Genomic DNA, 22,015 nt, shown 5'->3' with positions numbered 1-22,015 from the left:
CAGCAAGGCCTGGTCCGCCCCCGCTGTGTGCCTGCCTCCAGAGTCCCCCAGTCCCCTTAGCCCCCCAGCCGCTCAGGGCCGGCCTGAGGCCCAGGCAAGCCTCAGATGGCGGCTGCCCAGCCACCCGGGGCCACCTGAGGCTCAGGTAACCAGGGCCGCCAAGGCTTGTGCTGCCGGCAGTGGCAGCAGCAGAATTCTGATGGTGCGTCACCTTCCCCTGATCACCGGGTCGCCTCCCACCCCTGAGGACTCCCGGACTGTGAGAGTGGGCAGGCAGGACTGAGGGATCCCCCCCTACAGTGCATGAATTTTCATGCACTGGGCCTCTAGTTTTATATATGAGAAGTCAAAGACTTAGGAAAGTCAAATAACCTACCAATAACATGGTTTAAAGATGCTGGAGTTTGGATCCAAAGTTTGCCAAAACTTTCCTTATCACCACTACCTTTCTACATGGCAGAGCAGAAAGTAGAGCCCAGGCTTACACTGTCATGACCAGTGATCATCAAACAGCACCAGGCTGTCTTCTCTAAAGTGTGGTATTTTTGTGATATAGACATCTTAGTGAACAATGGGGTCCTTTAACTATGAGCTCTCCCCTTGGTCAGTCTTCTTCAGTGCACCAATGATTACAAGACTAGAGAATAAAAGATTAAGGATGCCCGACACTTACTGAGTAATATTTAAGTATTACACTTTCAAGTAATAATGAGCGATAACAAATATTTATGAAATGTAAGACATAAACCCAACATTTTAAGAAGTATATAGCCAATTATTTTATATTGAAAGTATAGCAATATTATTGGAGCCATAGATCAGTTGAGAGAACGTCTGATTGGTGTAGAGCTGGCTGAAACTAAAAATTTCCCACCATAAATGGACTCATGCCTGTGTTGAATTCTATAACAGAGGCTCACACTTAAGTCCATATATGGGTAACCCTGTTATAAAAGGGCATCTTCCATCCCTTTTAAAATTAGGGTTTGTAGCAGTGCCTTGGCCATGCCTCTAAATCACTGTGAATGCTGGCAACTTGTTAGAGCACTCCAGTTGCTACTACTTGCCTTGGGAAAAAATTTTTACAAATAGGGACATAAAAATATTTCTCTTTTCAGAGGATGAGTGAGAGTTTGAATGCCTTCAGCTTGAAATTGGAAATCTATGTGTGTTTTTGAGGCAATGCTTTTGGTAAAATTTGGTACTAAGATTTAATGAAAGAACTCTGAAGTTGTAATGTAAAATTGTGAGTATGAAGTTTTGATTTGTCATGCATATTAAATCTTTGTATGTATATTCGTTAATGTGCTAAACTTTTTTTGTACGATGAGCTTTTTAGTACAAATAATCCTCCTCTCGCAACACCTTAGAGTTTCCCAGTCTACCAGTCTTCCTTTGCATTTTTTAAAAGTCATAAAAATGTCTGTTTTAAACTGAATTCTGACACTCCTCACCCCCTTTTCCGTCCCGTATAATTATCATCCCATGGAGAGTTTGGGGAGAATTACTCTACAGAAGAGTTTAGAAGATGTAGAGATTTGGCAGTTGCACTTGAGTATGGGAATTGATTTATATGCTCCTGAAATAACTGCTAGCAATTAGTATAACTCAAATGAATATAATAAGCACAGAGTATTCTAAATGTACATATATCATCAAAACTTATTTAGGACTCATTTGAGGAAAGATACTATACTAACTTACAAACATAGCCCCTACCACATAGGTACTGTGCTTACCCATGTCCTGTTTTTGTTTTCATTTTGCATAAAACCATTTTTTAAAAGTCCTTCATTTTCTTAAGAAGGATGGAATCTGGGTTACAGGCTGAAATTAAATGAGATAAATGCTCCACTCATTCTCATGCCTTCTTTTGGATACAAGATACCAGTATCCTTTTCTTCCCCAATTCCTCAGTAATGTTTTCCTTTTAATACTAGAGACGCAGTGCACAAAATTCGTGCACTCACCGGGGTGAGGGGGTACCTCAGCCTGGCCTGTGCCCTCTCGCAGTCCAGAAGCCCTCAGGGGATGTCCTACTGATAGCTTAGGTCCACTCCTCATGGGCCTAAGCCAGCAGTCAGACATCCTTAGCACTGCCGTGGAGGCAGGAGAGGCTCCCACCACTGCCGCTGCGCTCGCCAGCCATGAGCCCAGCTCAGGGATTCTGGCTGAGCAGCGCCCCCGCTGTGGGAGTCCACTGACCACTAGGGGACAGCTCCTGTGTTGAGCATCTGCTCCCTGGTGGTCAGTGCGCATCATAGCGACCAGTCATTCTGATGTTCGGTTGATTTGCATATTAGCCTTTTATTATATAGGAAGTTTTTCAGATATCTTCCAAATGACTTTAAAAGTTCTTAAAACATATTTCTAAAAATTAAATTTTCCTAATTTAATATGGGAAGTTAAAATATAAAGCACTGCCGAAACCAGTTTGGCTCAGTGGATAGAGTGTTGGCCTGCGAACTGAAGGGTCCCAGGTTCGATTCCAGTCAAGGGCATGTACCTTGGTTGCAGGCACATCCCCAGTGGGGGGTGTGCAGGAGGCAGCTGATCGATGTTTCTCTCTCATCGATGTTTCTAGCTCTCTATCCCTCTCCTTTTCTCTCTGTGAAAAATCAATAAAATATATTTTAAAAAATTAAAAAATAATAAAGCACTGCTGCAAAGGATTTAAAACAATTTTTAAAAACTAGTTTAGTAAAGAGCACAGGTTTCCACAATGGATAGCTCCTAGGCCCTGGCCCACATTTTATAGATTTCTTTTTGCATAGTGTTTTGTAGCTGTCCCTTTTTATTGCATAAATGAAACTCAGTGTAAGTGTTTGGAAGGTATGTAGTCATTGCAACTGTTTCAGTGATGACAACTCCAGCTGAAAGAGCCATTCCATCTTCTTAAGTCACATTCCTGCCAAGTGCTCTGTTAGTGCAGGTCACCTCGCACCTGTTGGAGCAAGGATGCAGATGAGCCTTGTTATATATTTGTGACTTTAAAAATTCTAATTAATCAATGGTAGGTTTTTTTCCCCCACTCAGAAAACTGATAACTGAGCACATTATGACTTTTTTAGTTACTTCTTTTCCCTCATTCTTGCTGCTATTGGTGTACTGTTTTAACCTGATTTTTACTTGCTTAATAAAGGTATATTGTGTGGGTTAAGGGGTCAGTAGAGAAAATAGATTTCCTCAAAATGTGAGTCTTCCAATAATAGCCAAGACAGAAAGTAAGAAAAAGTATACAGGTGGCTCTGATATCATTGGTTAATATGCCTTTATATATATAACACTTTCATAATAAATATAATTTATTTATCCATGCTACTGTTCGTTATAGTTCATGCGTTAGAAGTCAGCAGGCTTTATTTCACTTACTCTTTTACTATTTATTTTGCAGTTTCTAAAAATCTAACTTCCTTTGTTTTGTGGTGCACATGTTATATAGCTGTAGAAGCCTAGTGTTCATCACATATCCTTGTGACATTATGACTTCTTTAGTCAATCACTTGCTAATTATTAGGATGTATGCCATAATTCACAGCCATATATGGACCTCATTATCTATATTCAGAACTAAATTCCCACCCACCTCCTTTCCCTCAGAAAGTTGTGATTTTACACTTGATCCAAAAGCAGTGTGACAGTTTTATGCTTAATTATATTGTTTTTGTTAACCAAAGAACAAGAATGAAGACAACATCCTGTAGTAGAATAGCATGTTCCTTTCCACTAGATGGGAGTATGAGATAACCAGATGTAAGAGTCTTTAATCAGAATATGCAAACTCTTCAGCAGGTTCTTGCCAAATAAACATTTCTGACTAGTGTGTGTTCAGGGAAAGTAGTTTGCCTCCCCACCCTTTATACTCCTCCATTGCTGTCTCTGTCTTTCTCTGCTTCAGTTTTTCACTTTCTGGAACTGTACAGGTCAGATCTAATATCTTCAGTTTGTAAAACTCACCTCAAGAAAACTCAGAACATAAAAATCTGTAATTATTTAATAATTGATTTGGCAAAGAAATTCATTTAAGAGCTTTTGTTGGTTTCTTCTAACTTTCGAATGTAGAGAAGTCCAATTATTTATATTAACTTTAAATCCAGAAAACTTATTAAATTCTTTTTTTAATTTATTTTTTTCTTTATTGATTAAGGTAATACATATGTGTCCTTATCCCCCCATTGCTCCCCCCTCCCCCCGACTCATGCCCTCACCCTCCTGGTGTCTGTGTCCATTGGTTAGGCTTGTATGCATGCATACCTTTGGTTGATCTCTTCTCCCTTACCCCCACCCTCCCCTACCTTCCCTCTGAGGCAGTGGTTCTCAACCTTCCTAATGCCGCGACCCTTTTATACAGTTCCTCATGTTGTGGTGACCCCCAACCATAAAATTATTTTTGTTGCTACTTCATAACTGTAATTTTGCTTCTGTTAATGAATCATAATGTAAATATCTGTGTTTTCCGATGGTCTTAGACTCTACAGCAGCGGTTCTCAACCTGTGGGTCGCGACCCACAGGTTGAGAACCACTAGCAGGGTCGCCTAACACCACTGGAAAACACAGATATTTACATTACGATTCATAACAGTAGCAAAATTACGATTATGAAGTAGCAACAAAAATAATTTTATGGTTGGGGGTCACCACAATATGAGGAACTGTATTAAAGGGTCCCAGCACTAGGAAGGTTGAGAACCACTGCTCTGAGGTTTGACAGTCTGATGGATGCCTCTCTGTCTCTGGATCTGTTTTTGTTCATCAGTTTATGTTGTTCATTATAAATTCTTATTGATGCTAATGCATTGCATTTTATATGATTAGTCACAGCATCTATGAATAACAATAGTTTCTTTCTTTTTGATGACTCCTTATAATTTCCATTTCTTCAATTGTTCTTGTTCGCTTTGATTAATACCCACAGGGCAATATGAATGAAGTAGTGATAGCAAGGTTGTTTTCTTGCTTCAGGTCCTAAAATGAATGTACTAAGTATGATGTATGTTGAGTTTTTTTGGGTTGTTGTTTTTCCCAGAAGCCTTTTCTAAAATTATTTCCAGTTCTCTACAATAGCTAAAATGAATAAACAAATTGTAATCAGAAAAGATGTTGGAATATGTTATTGAAGGCTTTTTCTGCATTTAAAGAGAAGGAAACATTTACTTTATTAGTTTCTGCTATTATCTTTATTTGCCTTCTGTTTAGGCTTACTTTGCATTTTTCTAACTTCTTGAATGGAACACTTGGCTTATTAATCTTTTTTCTTTCTAATTTAAGCATTTAAGATATTTATTTCCCCCTAAGTATCCCTTTAGATGTGTTCTACAAGTTTCAAGAAGTAAGTTTTGTTTTCTTTTTTTCTGAAAATATTTTTGTTTTAATTTCTATTGTGATTGTTTTAACACCGAGGTTTTTTTTTGTGTGTGTTTTTTTTATAAGAAGTATTTTCTAGTTTTTTGTTGTTGTTGATTTTTAACATAATTACATTCTGTTCGGATACTGTGGTTGATGATTAGTCCTTGGCATTTCTTGAGACTTGCTCTATGTTGTTTTTCCCAGTATTTCAAATGCCTGGAAAAAGAATGTGTATTTTCCAGTCACTGTTTATGGTATTTTTTATGTGTCTTCTAGATAAAGCTTATTAATTGCCTGATTCAAATCTTTATTTCTAATTTTGTTAGTTTCCCTATAATGATGGGTTTGTTCATTTGTTTCTTGTAGTTCTTTATTTTCGCATATATTTTGTAGGTAGGTTATTAGGTTATTATTAAGTTCAGAAGGTTACATCATAGAGGTGTTTTTAAACTTTTGTCACTGTGTAGTGACTTAACAGTCATTAAAGGAAAAAACAGCCCTGGCTGGTGTCCCTCAGTTGGTTGGGCATCGTCCCATGCACTGAAAGTTGCCAGTTTGATTCCGGGTCAGGGCAGGTGCCTGGGTTGTGGGCTTCACACGTTGTAGGGGGCATGCTGCAGGCAGCCAGTTGATGTTTCTCTCTCAACTCTCATGTCAGTCTCTCCCTTCCTGTTGCTCTAAAAGTCAATTTTAAAAATCTTAAAAAGGAAAAAGCATTAAAGCCCAATTTGTATTATATTAATAGAGGTATCGAACTTAATTTTGCTGGTATTTGCCTGTACTATCTTTTTGGATCTTTATACTTTCATTCTTTTTCTGTCCTTAAGTTTTAACTGTCTTTTACAATAACATATAGTTGGATTTTGTTGTATTATCCAATGAAAACCATTGGCTTTTAACTGTAGAATTGAGTCCATTTATTGTGACTTTTGATATATTTGGATTATATCAGCCATCTTAATTATTGCTTTCTACATGTCCTAATCTCCTGTTTCTTTTTTGTTGTTGCCTTGTTTGACTAATTGCATTTTATATTTTCACTAGGGGGCCAGTGCACAAATTTGTGTACCTTGAAAGGAACTGTGGGCCATGGTGGACACAGGGGTGGGTCTCGGCCCATCCTCCGCACCCCCGCCCGGCCCCTCCCGCCATGGTCCCCTGGCCCCCTGGCCCCCTGTCTGCCAGCAGCCCTGCTCCCACCACTGATGCTCCCATGCACTGATGGTGCTGGCCCCATTCACACCCGCTGATGGGGCAGAGCAATTGGGGCCGGCGCCAGCAGCGGGTTCAAGCAGTGGCTGCTGCCCCGATCACCTCTCAGGAGCAGGGGGAGGTGGAGAAGCCCTCAGGGGTGATTGGGGCCAGCAGCCGCTGCTCCAACCCGCTGATGGCACCAAGCGATCAGGACTGGCACCAGGCGGCAGTAGCGGGTGCAAGCGGGGCTGGCGCCGGCAGCAGGTGTGAGCACCGGGCGGGACCGCAGCGTGCAGGAGCAAAGAATTTTCAGTAACCACCAGAGGCTTGCCCCGATGACAGCGACCAGTGCCCCACCTTGGTCTGGTGCCCCCGCTCACCTGCTCCACCATCCCACCTCAGTCGACGCCCCCCATGTTCCGCGCTCTGCTGCCTGCTGCCGACGCCTGCTATGTTCCACGCATGCCCCTTGGTAGTCAGCGCACTTCATAACACTGTTGTTCAGTTGTTCTGCCATTCAGGTTTTATATATATAGATTCCATTTTCTCTGTTAGTTTAGAAACTATATGCAATACTTTTCTCTTTAGTTATCTAGATATTTTTAACATGCATATTTAACATCTAATGTTAATTTATATCTTTAATATTTTCCTGACAATGTAAGGATATTAGAATGTTTCTTAAAACTCTCATATGCCCCCTGATTTACATGCTATCATTGCCTTGGATTTTGGTTTGTTTTTAACACTACAGTCTCTCTATTTCCAGTTTCCTCTGTCAAATTTTCCAGATCTGCTCTTCTGCCAGATTCTTTCCTGAGTCTTCACCTTTTTCCTCCACTCCTCCCCCGGATTCAACTCATGATGTATATTCATCATTCCCTGGCTCTTTAGTTTATATATTTTAACAGGCCACAGTTTCAACACTAGATCTATATATCCTACAATGTACTTGAGATCTTTACCCAGTCTCATAGACATTTCAAAATTAATAGTAATTCAGTTGTGGAGTCCTCTCATCAACCTTTTCTCCCCATACCTCAGATCTGTTTGTTTGTATTTACTTTCTTAATAAATTACATTTGTTCTACCAACTCTCTCCTTCCAGAAACCTGTATTCATTTTATGACCTCATCCCTTTTTGATAAGCCAGGCCTTCCCTTCACCATCACTATATCCAAATCAACCACAATGTGTGGTCAGGTTTACATTCAAGGAGATCTTAAATTTGTTCTTTGATTTGTTCTTTAAAACCATTGACATGTTAATTGGTCTCCCTACTTCCAATTATGTGTATCCCTCATCTTCTCTCCACAGGGCAGGTATTATAGGTATTGCAATTTTTTTAAATGATAGATCCAATCATGTAATTCTGTTACCTAAAAGCCTATAGTGCCTCCTGAATGCTCTTACAATGAAGGCCAGATTCCTAAAGGTGTCCTACAAGTCCCTGCATAATCTCATGGCCACCTCACCATTATGTCCTAGTATCAAGTACATATAGACACTCATATATGTTGCATGAATGAATGAGCAGTTATATACTAGACAAGATTGGGGGAGCTGGCAGTATAAGAAGAGCAGAAACTTTCATTTATCTCTTTATATACATAATGGAGCACATGGTAGATGATCACTGAGTGTTTGAAGAAATAAAAGAAGAGGGCAGAGAAAGGAGGAAAGAAATGGAAAATGGGAAAGGAAATTGGTCAGAAAAAAAAACCTAAATCTAGAATTATAGTCCTTGATGAGAAAAGTTATATCAATCTCTCTATTTCTCCTTTTAAATAAAAACTTGAGTAATGGCTATGAAGTGTGATTATTTAAAAAAAAAGAAAGAAAGAAAGAAACTTCTTGCTGTGGTACTTTTCTGCTGGATTTATTTACTTACTTGTTTGTTTATTTACTTACTTGTTTATTTGTTTGTTTGTTTATTTATTTATGAGAATGAAGAATACCAGGTGGTGTTACTCTCAGAATGGCCCCTTGGGCATATTTTTTAAAATAAAAAACTAACTTTTTTAAGGTCTTGTAAAGTGAAGGTACATTTTTATGTTTCCTTATTTAAATTTATGCATAGCAACTTAGTATTTCCCCGACAAAAACAAATGATTTTCCCTTGAGTACTATAAAATGGAATATACATATGTAAAAGTATTTTATGAATTATAAGTATATGCACATAATTATAATTGATTTTGTAGAATTAGTCATTGACTACTTTTCTCCAAAATCATAGAAAAATATGTCGTAACTGCAAGTGTGGTGAAGAAGAACATGATGTCCTATTGAGCAATGAAGAGGATCGAAAAGTGGGGAAACTTTTTGAAGACACCAAGTATACCACCCTGATTGCAAAGCTAAAATCAGATGGAATTCCCATGTATAAACGCAATGTTATGATACTGACCAATCCAGTTGCTGCCAAGAAGAATGTCTCTATCAATACAGTTACCTATGAATGGGCTCCTCCTGTTCAGAATCAGGCATTGGTAAATAATCGGGGGGCGGAGGAGGGTGGGGCGTGGTCTCTTTATTAAGCTTACCGAACTACTTATTTAGGGCAGTTCCTTTTGTAACCTAATCAACTTCAGGTCTATTATTTTCCTGGGGTCCCATTACTTTGACTTTCAACTCTTATTGTAGTCTTTTGAAAATAGGATTAGATACCTCATAGCATTTTTCTATCAAATATGTTAACCTCTTTGAGGGAATGGACTGATAAAATAGTTTAGATGAAAAAACAGATACTTTTCAAATTTAGTGACTCTTCTAGCTTACTCTTGAGAATATTTTTCTTATGATGGTAAATAATATCTTAAGAATAAAATTTCTGTCATTATTTAGAACTCCAAACATATTCAACACTATATTTTACTATGTAAGGCAAAAAACTTTATTTTGTATAATGCTCCAGTTTTAACCAGATGAGACACATGGAAGTCTTAAAAAACATGAGTTAAATCATTAGAGTGAATCTTATGATATTTTTTATAATGAAAATGCTGCTGATCCATAGGCCATTTTATACATGCTGCCTAAAAATCTGTGTTCTCTTACAATTGTACATTTGTATATTTTGCACAAGTAAACATTAGTAACCAAAATCTTTTTATAAATTGAAAAAAAATATATTAATTTAAAAATATATATATTTTTTTATTGATTTCAGAGAGGGAGAGGGAGAGAGAGATAGAAACATCAATGATGAGAGAGAATCATTGATTGGCTGCCTCCTGCACTGCCCCCACTGGGAATTGAGCCTGCAGCCTGGGCATGTGCCCTTGACCAGAATCGAACCTGGGACCCTTCAGTTCACAGGCAGATGCTCTATCCACTGAGCCAAACCAGCTTGGGCAAAAAATCTTAATTTTTTTGAAGAAAAATGTGTTAATTTTTATTGAATTAAATCTATTCAGTATATCACTTTTCAATATGCTAATATCTCAAGATATTTATATGATGAAGATAATTTGTTAGTCATAGATAAAACCAACTTCTTCGTTAAGTAACTTGCTTCTGATCTGTCTATAAAATAATATTGCCGCCCTAATGGCCAAGTCATCTCCTAGTTAACACTGGTCTCCCTGTGGTTCAGGCCAGGCAGTACATGCAGATGCTGCCCAAGGAGAAGCAGCCAGTGGCGGGCTCAGAGGGGGCACAGTACCGGAAGAAGCAGCTGGCAAAGCAGCTCCCTGCACACGACCAGGACCCTTCAAAGTGCCATGAGTTGTCTCCCAAAGAGGTGAAGGAGATGGAGCAGTTTGTGAAGAAATACAAGAGCGAGGCTCTGGGAGTAGGAGATGTCAAACTTCCCCGTGAAATGGATGCTCAAGACTCCAACAGGATGTACATCCCTGGTGGAGGCAGAAGCACCATGGCATCAGTGGGGACCATGGAGGACAAATCGGCAGAACATGGAAGAACTCAGTATGTGAGTACAGTGGTCACATCATTGGTCCAGTTGGTGCATTTTACAGGTTCTTTCCCTTTCTTTGAACCTTTTTGGAGACCACTCTTCTGTTTCCAAAAGGGAGTAGGTGAGGAAAATAAATTGAATTAAAATTCAGTTTATGCTGATTTTAAAGAATCATCATGTTTGAAACCTGTGTCTAGAGCAGTGGTTCCCAACCTTTTTGGGCCATGCCCCACCTAAGCATCTCTAAAATCCTGATGCCCCTCAACCCTCGTGACATATAATTCTTATTATTCAAAAAGTGAACTCCTGTTCACGTGGAGGAAGCCTAAAAGGCCATTAACTTGGTCTAAACAAGCTTCCAAAGAGCATGGCATCCATGAAAGGGAAAAATAAAAGAGTGAAAGGACGGTTGAAGTACTGAGGAAGAAATCACTAAGAAATTGTTAAAAAAATAATAATATGAAGTGATATGAAAAAAATAGCAAATAAAGTTTCAAAACATATAATAGAGAACTGAAATGCATAAATATGTCACAATAATGTATTTATATACTTTATATGAGGTACCTAGAACCATAAGAAATGAAAGAAAAATCACTGTTAATAACTCATTCTTGAATTGCCCCCCTTAAAAATCAAATTGACCCCCTGTTGAGCGGGTGCCCCACATTGGGAACCACTGGTCTAAGCCAAGTTTTCTGACTACTTGTTGCCAAGGATAATTGTGAGTTTTAGGTAAACACAGTAGTTAGCATTGGTAACAAGCTGGAATACAGCATACTAATCTAGGATCTATTTCTAAACATAATTTTGGTGTTAATTATTTATTCCCATAAATAAAAGTAATATGTGATTAGATTAATTCAGTTTTGCTTGCTACATTGCACCTAAAATTAAAAACTTAAATTTATGTGGATATATATTCAATCATAGTTTTTAAAATCTCTCCTAATGAGGGAAATTGAAGTCTTTTTTATGGCTTGAAGAAAATTGTGATATAGATGTACAAAAAACCGTTTTTTTAATTTAAACTATTTATTGTTGAAAGTATTACATATGTCTTCTTTTTTCCCCCATTGACCTCTCCCTGGCTGCTCCCACCCCCCAGCACATGCCCTCACCCCGTACTGTCTTGTGTCCATTGGTTATGCTCATATGTCCATTAGTTATGCATGCATACAATTCCTTTCATTGATCTCCCTGGTGGCTCGCACCACTCTTCTCCCCTCCCCTGCCTTCCCTCTGAGGTTTGATGGTCTGTTCGATGTTTCTATGTCTCTGGATCTATTTTTGTTCATCAGTTTATGTTCTTCATTATATTCCACAAATGCATGAGATCGTGTGATACTTATCCTTCTCTGACTTGCTTATTTTGCTTAGGGTAATGCTCTCTAGGTCCATCGAGAACTAAACTTAATGTAATATATTTCTCATAGATTCTGTTAGCACTCAACAAATAAGACTTAGTTTTATTTAAAAAAAATTCTTTTTAAAAAGTACTAATAAGTGCTAAGGTAATAATTTTTTAGAGATCCACTCAAAATTTAGGTGAAAATGTTCTTTTTTGCTCATTTCTCCCACTCCCAACAGCCCCCTGCAGGGTGGAGGGCACAGGTGGAGATGAAAGAGGGCACAGAGGGGATAAATGGTGATGGAAAAATGAAATAAATTTAGGTGAAAATTACTATTAGCCTTTTTCCATAAGTGCTTTAATTCAGGAAACAATACTCACACACAGGGTGCAAGAATTAGGTTTGAACAGCCTTGAGAAAGTCAAGGATTGTTTCACTTTATTGTCTACCTGAACAAACTATAATTTCAGTAGAAATTATTTCTCTTAAAAGTGGTTTCTCTGAATTTTTACTGAAGCTGATGATGAGAAATGCCAGTTGTATGATGACTAGATTGATTTGGATGGATTCCCTTTCAGTCCTGCTACTGCTGCAAACTGAGTATGAAGGAAGGTGACCCAGCCATCTATGCTGAAAGGGCTGGTTACGATAAACTGTGGCACCCAGCTTGTTTTGTCTGCAGTACCTGCCATGAACTCCTGGTCGACATGATTTATTTCTGGAAGAATGGGAAGCTATACTGTGGCAGACATTACTGTGACAGTGAGAAACCCCGATGTGCTGGCTGTGATGAGGTAAGTTCTCTGGGGCCACTTGCATGCAGGCTCATTTTGTACCCCAATATGGTCCCCTTACCATCCTAAGGCTCCCCTTAGTGCAGCGGTCACCAACCTTTCGGACCTCACGGACCACCAGTGGTCCGTGGACCACCAGTTGCCTTAGTGAGAAAGCAACATAAATTAGCCAGGCATCGGTTGCTTTATTTACATCCAAAGAAGTTGAATGAAAAACTTTAATTTCAGTCATTCTGTGTGCTGTGTTAATTGTGTTGACTAAGGAAAGGTTGTCCAGAAACGTAAAAAATTGATTTGGACTAAACTAATGACCTAAGTTCAAGTTTTAGGTTATTTTCAGACAAGAAAGTAAGTTGATGTACTTGTGGATCTAAATCCCTTATTGTCTGAAGAGCCTAGCTTTGTTATTTGTAGCAAAAATACACAATTCATCTTATTTTTATCGTCTTCCCAGCTGATATTTAGCAATGAGTATACCCAGGCAGAAAACCAAAATTGGCATCTGAAACACTTCTGCTGCTTTGACTGTGACAACATCCTCGCCGGGGAAATATACGTGATGGTCAACGACAAGCCCGTGTGCAAGCCTTGTTATGTGAAGAACCATGCTGTGGTAAGAAGCATGCTAGGGGTACCTGCTTTATCACTTGACTTTATGCCTTTATTTAAGACTCCTAGAAGTGAGAAATAGAAAGTACTACTTTCAAATACGAAACGGAATTCCCACCTCGGGTGTTAAAATCTGGATAATGCAAAAGCAATACGTGTGTTCACTGTGGGCCACCTCAAGATTTCTATCTGTGCATCCTAAATGCTACTTGATAATCAAATCCCCATTTTAAAAACAATTTCTTAATGAGAATGAGATTAATTGATTGTGATCATGCAGATCAGATTCCATTTAAATTAAGATTTCTGGGGGACTGTTCATATTCTTTAGATTTGTTTTAATATTTGTGGTTTCTGTTCATGTTACTAGACCATCCACCAGAGCTTTGTTTTTTGCTGTTTGGAGCCTGTACAGTGCTATTTATTTATTTATTTATTCATTTAAAATATGTTTTTATTTTATTTATTTTTTTTAGAGAGAGAGGAGGAAGGGAGAGGGATAGAGAGATAGAAATATCAATGAGAGGGAATAAGCCAGGTGGCCCCGCCCCCAATCGGAATGTTGGGGGCCGACTGGGCGGGGCCGGCGGGGCGGGGGGAGCTGATCAGGGCCCAGATCAGGCTGGTTGGCTGCTGCAGTGCATGTCATAGCCACCGGTCATTCTGATTGTTCTGCCTTTCTGGTCGCTGGGCTTTTATATGTATAGATTAGAGGCCTGGTGCATGAAATTCATGCGGGGGGGTCCTCTCAGTCCAGCCTACACCCTCTCCTATCTGGGACCCCTCAGGGGATGTCTGACTGCCGGTTTAGGCCCGATCGCAGGGATCGGGCCTAAACCGGCAGTTGGACATCCCTCTCACAATCCTGGACCGCTGGCTCCTAATCGCTCACCTGCTTGCCTGGTCACTGCCTGATCACCCTCACTGCTTCTGTGTGCTGGCCTGATCGCCCCTAACTGCCCACTGCTGCCAGCCAGGTCACCCCCAACTGCCCCCTCCCTGCCAACCTGGTCGCTCCTAACTACTCCCCCCTGTCAGCCTGGTCACCCCTTACTGCCCCCCCCCCCCCGTGCCAGCCTGGTCGCCCCCAACTGCCCCCCTACCTGCCTAGTCACCCCTCACTGCCCCCCCCTGCCAGCCTAATCGCCTCCAACTTCCCCCTCTGCTGGCTTGGTTGCCCCCAACTGTACCCCCCCCCCCGCCAGCCTGGTTGCCCCTAACTGCCCCCCCCACCAGCCCGGTCACCTCTTACTGCCCCCCTTGCTGACCTGATCATCCCCAACTGACCCCCCCTGCCAGCTTGGTTACCCCTCATGGCCCCCCCACTGGCCTGGTTGCCCCACGCAGCCTGCTTGTTCAGTCGTTTGGTCATCCCTCACTAACCCCCCTGATGGCCTGGTCACCCCATGCAGCCTGCTTGTTAAGTTGATTGATCGTCCCTCACTAACCACCCTGCTGGCCTGGTCATAGGCAGCCATCTTGTGAGGGTGTGATGCTCAATTTGCATATCACCTCTTTATTATATAGGATAATATTTACATACTAGAGGCCCAGTGCACGAAATTCATGCACGGGGGTGTGTGTCCCTCAGCCCAGCCTGCATCCTCTCCAATCTGGGACCCCTCGAGGGATGTCTGACTGCCCGCTTAGGCCCGATCCCCTCGAGGGATGTCCGAAGCGGGCAGTTGGACATCCCTCTCACAATCCAGGACTGCTGGCTCCCAACTGCTTGCCTGCCTGCCTTCCTGACTGCCCCTAACTGCCCTCCCCTGCAGGCCTGGTCATCCCTAATTGCCCTCCCCTGCAGGCGTGGTCCCCCCCAAGTGCTCTCCCCTGCAGGCCTGGGTCCCCCGCAACTGCCCTTCCCTGCAGGCCCAGTCGCCCCCAACTTCCCTCCTATGCCAGCCTGGTCACCCCTAACTGCCCTCCCCTGCAGGCTTTATTGCCCCTAACTGCCCTCCCTTGTAGGCCTGGTCCCCCCCAACTGCCCTTCCCTGCAGTCCTGGTCGCTCCCAACTTCCCTCCTCTGCCGGCCTGGTCACCCCTAACTGCCCTCCCCTGCTGGCCTGATCACTCATAACTGCCCTTCCTTGCAGGCCTGTTCCCTCCCAACTGCCCTCCCCTGCTGGCCATCTTGAGGCAGCCATCTTGTGTCCACATGGGGGCAGCCATCTTTGACCACCTCTGGGCAGCCTTCTTGTGTGTTGGAGTGATGGTCAATTTGCACATTACTCTTTTATTAGATTGGATAGAGGCCTGCTGCATGGGTGGGGGCCAGGTGGTTTGCCCTGAAGGGTGTCCCAGATCAGGGTTGGGGTTTCCTTGGGGTGTGGGGTGGCCTGGGCAAGGGTCCTGTGGTGGTTTGCAGGCCAGCGATGCCCCCCAGTGACCCAAGCAGAGGCTCTGGTATCTGGGATTTATTTATCTTCTATAATTGAAACTTTGTAGCCTTGAGCGGAGCCAAGCCTCCTGATTGCTCCATGGCTGCAGCCATCTTGGTTGGGTTAATTTGCATACTTGCTCCTGATTGGCTGGTGGGCGTGGCTTGTGGGTGTAGCAGAGTGATGGTTAATTTGCATATTACTCTTTTATTAGATAGGATTTATATAAAATTATATATATATGTATATATGTACCTATACACATCATTATACTGTCATAAAGAGTATTTTCTGTGTTCTATTTCTTTATCTCTCCCATCTCCCTACCACACATTCCACTCCTGACAACCACTCCTCTTTTTATTGTATCCATAATTTTCCCTTTGCTAGAATATCATAGTTGGAATCATATACTATGTAGTTTTTTCATATGAGCTTCTTTCCCTTTATAATTTGCATTTAATTTTCCTCCATGTCTCTTTCTGACTTGATAGCTCATTTCTTTTTTACCACTGACTAATATTTAATTGTCTGAATATATCACCATTTATCCATTCACCTAATAAAGGAAATCTTAATTGCTTCTAAGTTTTGGCAATTATGAGTAAGGCAACATCCAGGTGCAGGATTTTGAGTAGACATAAGTTATTAACTTCTTTGAGTAAATACCAAAGAACATGATTATTGGATTGTGTGATAAAAGTATGTTTAGTTAAAAAACTGTCTAATGGCCTTATTTTGCACTTCACCAGCAATGACAGAGTTCCTGTTGCTCCACAGCCTCTCTCGAATTTGGTGTTGTAGGAAAAATCATAAACTTTTTTGTAATTACTAATGTGCAGTTATAATAGAACTAGAGGCCCAGTGCATGAAATTCATGCACTGTGCCCTCTCACAGTCTGGGACCCCTCAGGGGATGTCCGACTAACAGCATAAGCTTATGCTGTCTGTCAGACATCCCTCTCGCAGTCCAGGACCCCTTGCTCCTTACTGCCCGCCTGCTTACTGCTCCTTACCCCTCGACTCACTGCTCCTTAGCGCTGCCGCAGAGGCAGGAGAGGCTCCCACCACAGCTGTGCTCTCCAGCCGTGAGCCTCACTTCAGGTTGAGCAGCGCTTCCCCTGTGGGAGCACGCTGACCATCAGGGGGCAGCTCCTGCATTGAGCATCTGCCCTCTGGTGGTCAGTGACATCATAGTGATGAGTCATTCTGGTTGTTCTGCCGTAATGGTCGCTTAGCTTTTATTATATAGATGCCCTTGAACCAGATGCACTGCTTTGGAACTTGCCATAAAGACTTTCTGCCTTGAATACCATGGGGATATTTTGCAAGCACCAAATTACCTATTTGGCCCTCACCTGTTATTTCTCATTGTGCTCAGCATATAAACCCCATTAGCAGTTGTTGGCTAGAAAGATTAATGGAAAGGTCAATCTCATCTCTCCTTTTTTTGTATCATTAACTTAACAGGTATGTCAAGGATGCCACAATGCCATTGATCCCGAAGTGCAGCGAGTGACCTATAACAATTTCAGCTGGCATGCATCCACAGAGTGCTTTCTGTGCTCCTGCTGCAGCAAGTGTCTCATTGGGCAGAAGTTCATGCCAGTGGAGGGGATGGTTTTCTGTTCAGTGGAGTGTAAGAAGATGATGTATTAAGAAGAGAGCACCAAGCAGTATTGAGCCACAGCTATCCCCAGTGGTCTGCATTCCTACTGTAAAATGCAATTTAGAAAAATAAATGGAAAAAAAAAGAAACTTTAGAGGAAACCAGAAGATTTTAAGTATCTCTCTTTGCTGTTTTTCTCTCACCTTTTTTATCATCTCAACATTTAAAACCTACTTTGAGCATTTAATTTTAAAACGATAAAGAATGTTATCTTTCTTTAGCTTTGTAGATGTAAAATCTTTGAGTTGGAAGGTTGGGTGTATATCTCTATTCCCCTTGTGCCAAACAGTATATCTGAAATACTTAAAAGGTAGTGTGCTGAATGGAGAGATGAGCATTTCTAGTTCTATATTCTTGTTTCCCTCTAGTGTAAAATGAAAAATATTAAACTTTCCCTAATGCCAAAGCTCTGCATTTATTACCTCATCATATTCACTAACTTTGTAGTGATACACAGTGAATTCTTTTGACAGAGGAAATAGAAATGCAACATAGTTTGGGGAACTGTTATCATTTTAATGCCAATGCATTCACTGTTTTCTAATTTAGGCAGAGGTAGCTTCATTGCATTTCTTATAAAAAAATTTTCCCTACCTCTTAGTATTCTCTTTGGAAGCTGGTGACCTCCATATGTGGCCTTTAATATTTTATTGTCACATGTGGCATCCACACTTTTTACTTTAGATGATGTTCAGCTTGGACTTAAAATCCATGCCACATATTTATATATTATTTTTTCAATCCAAAGAACATATATACTTTTTATACCCAAGAAACTATAATTTGTACTGACTGCACTTACCATGATTTGAATATATTTGTGCATGGTTTTTATTTTTTTCTAATGGATACTGTCCTGTGATGCTACTAAGCCTGTATATCGAAAGTCTTCTTCACCCATATACTTCATTCCATAGGTATCCCTAATGTTTATTTTTCCTTGCATACTTACATATACTATGCACTATGAAAAATAAATAAAATTAATGATATGTATATTATTCAAAATAAAATTTCTTTTACATTAGTAATTGTATCTTTATTCTTCATATTCTTTAAAAAAATTTTATTGTTAAAAATATTACAAATGTCCCCATTTATTCCCCTGTTGACCCCCTCCACTCTCTCCTGCCCCCTCCCCAGACCTTCCCCTCACTATTGTTTGACCATTGGCTGTACATATAAGCATATAAGTACTTTGGTTAATCTCTTCCCGCCCCTGCCCCTTACCTCTGAAATACATCAGTCTGTTACATGCTTCAATGTCTCTGGATCTATTCTGTTCTTTAGTTTATTTCGTTCTTTAGATTCCACATATAAGTGAGATCATGTGATACTTCTTTTTCTCTGACAGGCTTATTTAACTTAGCATAATACTCTCCCAGTCCTTTCATGCTGTCTCAAAGAGTAAGAGATCCTTTTTTTTTACTGCTGCATAGTATTCCACAGTGTAAAAGTACCACAGCTTTTTATCCACTCATCTACTGATGGGCACTTGGACTGTTTCTAAATCTTAGCTATTGTAAATAACACTATGAACATAGGGTGCGTATATTCTTTCTGATTGATATTTTGGGATTCTTAGGATACATTCCTAGATGTGGGATCACTGGATCAAAAGGGAGTACCATTTTTAATTTTTTGAGGAAACTCCACACTTTTCCATAGTGGTTGTTCCAGTGTACATTCCCATCAGCAGTGTACTAGGGTTCCTTTTTCTCTATACCCTCATCAGCACTTGTTTGTTGACTTATTGATGGTAGCCATTCTAGCAGGTGTAAGGTGGTAGCTTGTTTTTTTAATTTGCATCTCTCTGATAATTAGTGACATGGAGAATTTTTTCATGTTTCTTGGCCATTTGTATATCCTCTTTGAAGAAGTGTCTATTTAGGTCCTCTGCCCATTTTTTAATTGGGTTGTCTTCCTTTTGTTGAGTTGTATGAGTACCTTATGTATTTTGGATATTAATCCCTTATCAGAGGTATCATTGGCAAATTGGTTCTCCCATGTAGAAGCTTCTCTTTTCAATTTAATAATGGTTTCTTTTGCTATAGAAGCTTTTTATTTTGATGTAGTCCCATTTATTTTTTCCCATTTATTGTTTCTCTTGCCCTAGGTGATGTAGCAGTGAAAATTCTGCTTCATGAGATATCTGATATTTTGCTGCCTACATTTTCTTCTAGGATTTTTATGGTTTCACATCTTATATTTAAGTCTCTTATCCATTTTGAGTTTATTCTTGTGTATGGTGTAAGTTGGTGGTCTAGTTTCATTATTTTGCATTTACCTGTCTAATTCTCCCAACACCATTTATTGAAGAGACTGTCTTGACTCCATTGTATGCTCTTGCCTCCACTGTCAAATACTAACTGAGCACAATGGCTTGTGTCATTTTCTGGATTCTCTTGCTGTTCCATTGATTAATATGCCTATTCTTGTGCCAGTATCAGGCTGTTTTGATTACAATGGCTTTGTAGTATAATTTGGTATCTGGTATTGAGATCCCTCCAACTTTGTTCTTCTTCCTTAAGATTGCTGTGGCTATTTGGGGTCTTTTTGGTTCCATATGAATATTTGGAATATTTTTTCTAGATCTGTGAAATAAGCCATTGGTATTTCAATAGGGATTGCATTCAATCTAGAGATTGCTTTGGGTAGTATGGCCATTTTAGTGATGTTAATTCTAATCCATGAACACGGTATATTCTTCCACTTGTTTATATTTTCTTCTATCTCTTTTTTAAATGTCCTGTAATTTTCTGGGAACAGGTCTTTTACCTCATTGGTTAAATGAATTCCTAAGTATCTTAATTTTTTTGTTGTTGTTGAATGATAAATGGCATTGTTTTTTAGTTTCTCTTTCTGAGTGATCATTATTGGTGTATAAAAATGCCATCCATTCTGGGTGTTAATTTTGTATCCTGCTACATTACCCAATTCATTTATTAAATCTAGTAGTTTTTTTGTTGTTTTTTGTGTGGAGTCTTTAGGGTTTTCTATGTAATAGCCTGTCATCTGCAAATAAAGACAGTTTTACTTCTTCCTTTCCAATTTGGATGCCTTTTACTTTTTCTTCTTGTCTGATCACTGTGGCTAAGACTACCAGTACTATGTTGAAAGAGGTGAAAGCAGACATCCCTGTCATGTTCCTGTTCTTTGGGGGAATGCTTTTAGTTTTTGCCCATTAAATATGATGTTGGCTGTATGATATGGCCTTTATTATATTGAGGTATGATCCCTCTATACCCACTTGGCTAAAAGTTTTTATCAAATATGGGTATTGGATTGTCAAATGCTTTTTCTGCATCAATTAATACAGTCATGTGATTTTTGTCTTTCAATTTGTTTGTGTGATGTATCACATGTTTTGGTTTGTGGATATTGTACCAGTCTTGCATCCCTGGGATAAATCCCACTTTTTAAATATATTTCTGGATCCGATTTGCTAATATTTTGTTGGAGATTTTAGCCTCCAGGTTCATGAGGGATATTGGGCTGTAATTCTCTTTCTTTGTGGTATCTTTATTTGGTTTTGGGAGTAGGATAATGCTGGCCTCATGAAAATAACTTGGAAGTATTCCTTCCTCTTGGATTTCTTGGAGTAATTTGAGGAGGGTAGGTGTTAGTTCTTCTTTGAATGTTTGGTAAATTTCTCCCATGAAGCCCTCTGGACCAGGGCTTTTGTTTGCTGGAATGTTTTTGTTTTTTTAATTACTGCTTCAATTTCATCAGTTTTTTATTGGCCTATTCAGGTTTTCTGATTCTTTTGGATTACGTTTTGGAAGATTGTATTTTTCTAGCAATTTGTCCATTTGTCCACATTGTCCTGCTTGTTGACATAGTACTTTCTCACAATCCATTGTATTTCTGTGGTTTCAATAGTAACTTCACATCTTTCATTTCGGATTTTACTTATTTGGGTCCTCTCTTTGTTTCTTGATGAGTCTGCCTAAGGTTCATCAATCATGTTAATCTTTAAAAAAAAAAAAAACAGCTCTTGGTTTCACTGATCTTTTGTATTGTTTTTTAGTCTCTATGTAATTTATTTCTGCTCTGATCTTTATTATTTCTTTCCTTCTACTTTGGGCTTTTCTTGTTCTTTTTCCAATTCTGTTAGTTGTATAGTATTAGAGCTTTTTCTTGTTTCTTGAGATAGGCCTGTAATGCTAAAAACTCCCTCTTAGGACTGCTTTTGCTCTATCCCATAGATTTTGGATTGTTGTGAGTTCATTTTGGTTTGTCTCCAGGAAGTTTTTTATTTAGTCCTTGACTTAATTGGTAACCCATTCATTGTTTAATAACATACTATTTAGCCTCCATGTGTTTGAATGTTTTTGAGTGTTTTCATTGTTGATTTCTAGTTTCATGCCACTGTGGTCTGAGAAGATGTTTGATATGATTTCAATCTCCTTGAACTTGTGGAGGTTTATTTTGTGTCCTAACACGCGGTCTATCTCTGAGAATGTCCTGTGTGTACTTGCGAAGAATGTATATTCCAAAGCTTTGGGGTAGAATGTTTTGTAAGTGCCAATTAAATCTCTTTGATCTAGTTTGTCATTTAATGTCTCTGTTTCCTTATTGATTTTTCTGTTTGAAATATCTAGTTATTGATGTCAGTGGGGTGTTAAAGTCCCCTACTAAGACTGTATTACTTTTGATCCCTCTCTTAACATCATCTAAAAGCTTTTTTTATTTGTTTAGGTGCTCCTATTTTGGGTGCTTATATTTTTATCAGGGCTATATCCTCTTG

At 39.8% G+C, this 22,015-nt stretch overlaps 1 protein-coding gene across 1 annotated transcript in view; it reads left to right on the top strand.

Moving 5' to 3' along the window:
• TES (testin LIM domain protein) overlaps window positions 1–18,292 on the top strand; it is a 42,617-nt gene extending 24,325 nt beyond the window's left edge. Inside the window, exons 3-7 of the mRNA XM_079786008.1 lie at window positions 8,781–9,033; window positions 10,140–10,475; window positions 12,391–12,606; window positions 13,061–13,219; window positions 17,067–18,292. Coding sequence (XP_079642134.1) covers window positions 8,781–9,033; window positions 10,140–10,475; window positions 12,391–12,606; window positions 13,061–13,219; window positions 17,067–17,255 — 1,153 coding nt within the window. The 3' untranslated portion in view covers window positions 17,256–18,292. The remainder of the gene's footprint in view (window positions 1–8,780; window positions 9,034–10,139; window positions 10,476–12,390; window positions 12,607–13,060; window positions 13,220–17,066) is intronic.
• The last annotated feature ends 3,723 nt before the right edge of the window (window positions 18,293–22,015 follow it).

This window comes from Cnephaeus nilssonii, assembly GCF_951640355.1.
Source record: "Cnephaeus nilssonii genome assembly, chromosome: 12".
In the NCBI taxonomy this organism is placed as follows: Eukaryota; Metazoa; Chordata; class Mammalia; order Chiroptera; family Vespertilionidae; genus Cnephaeus; species Cnephaeus nilssonii.
This window is presented reverse-complemented; position numbering and strand designations above follow the sequence as displayed.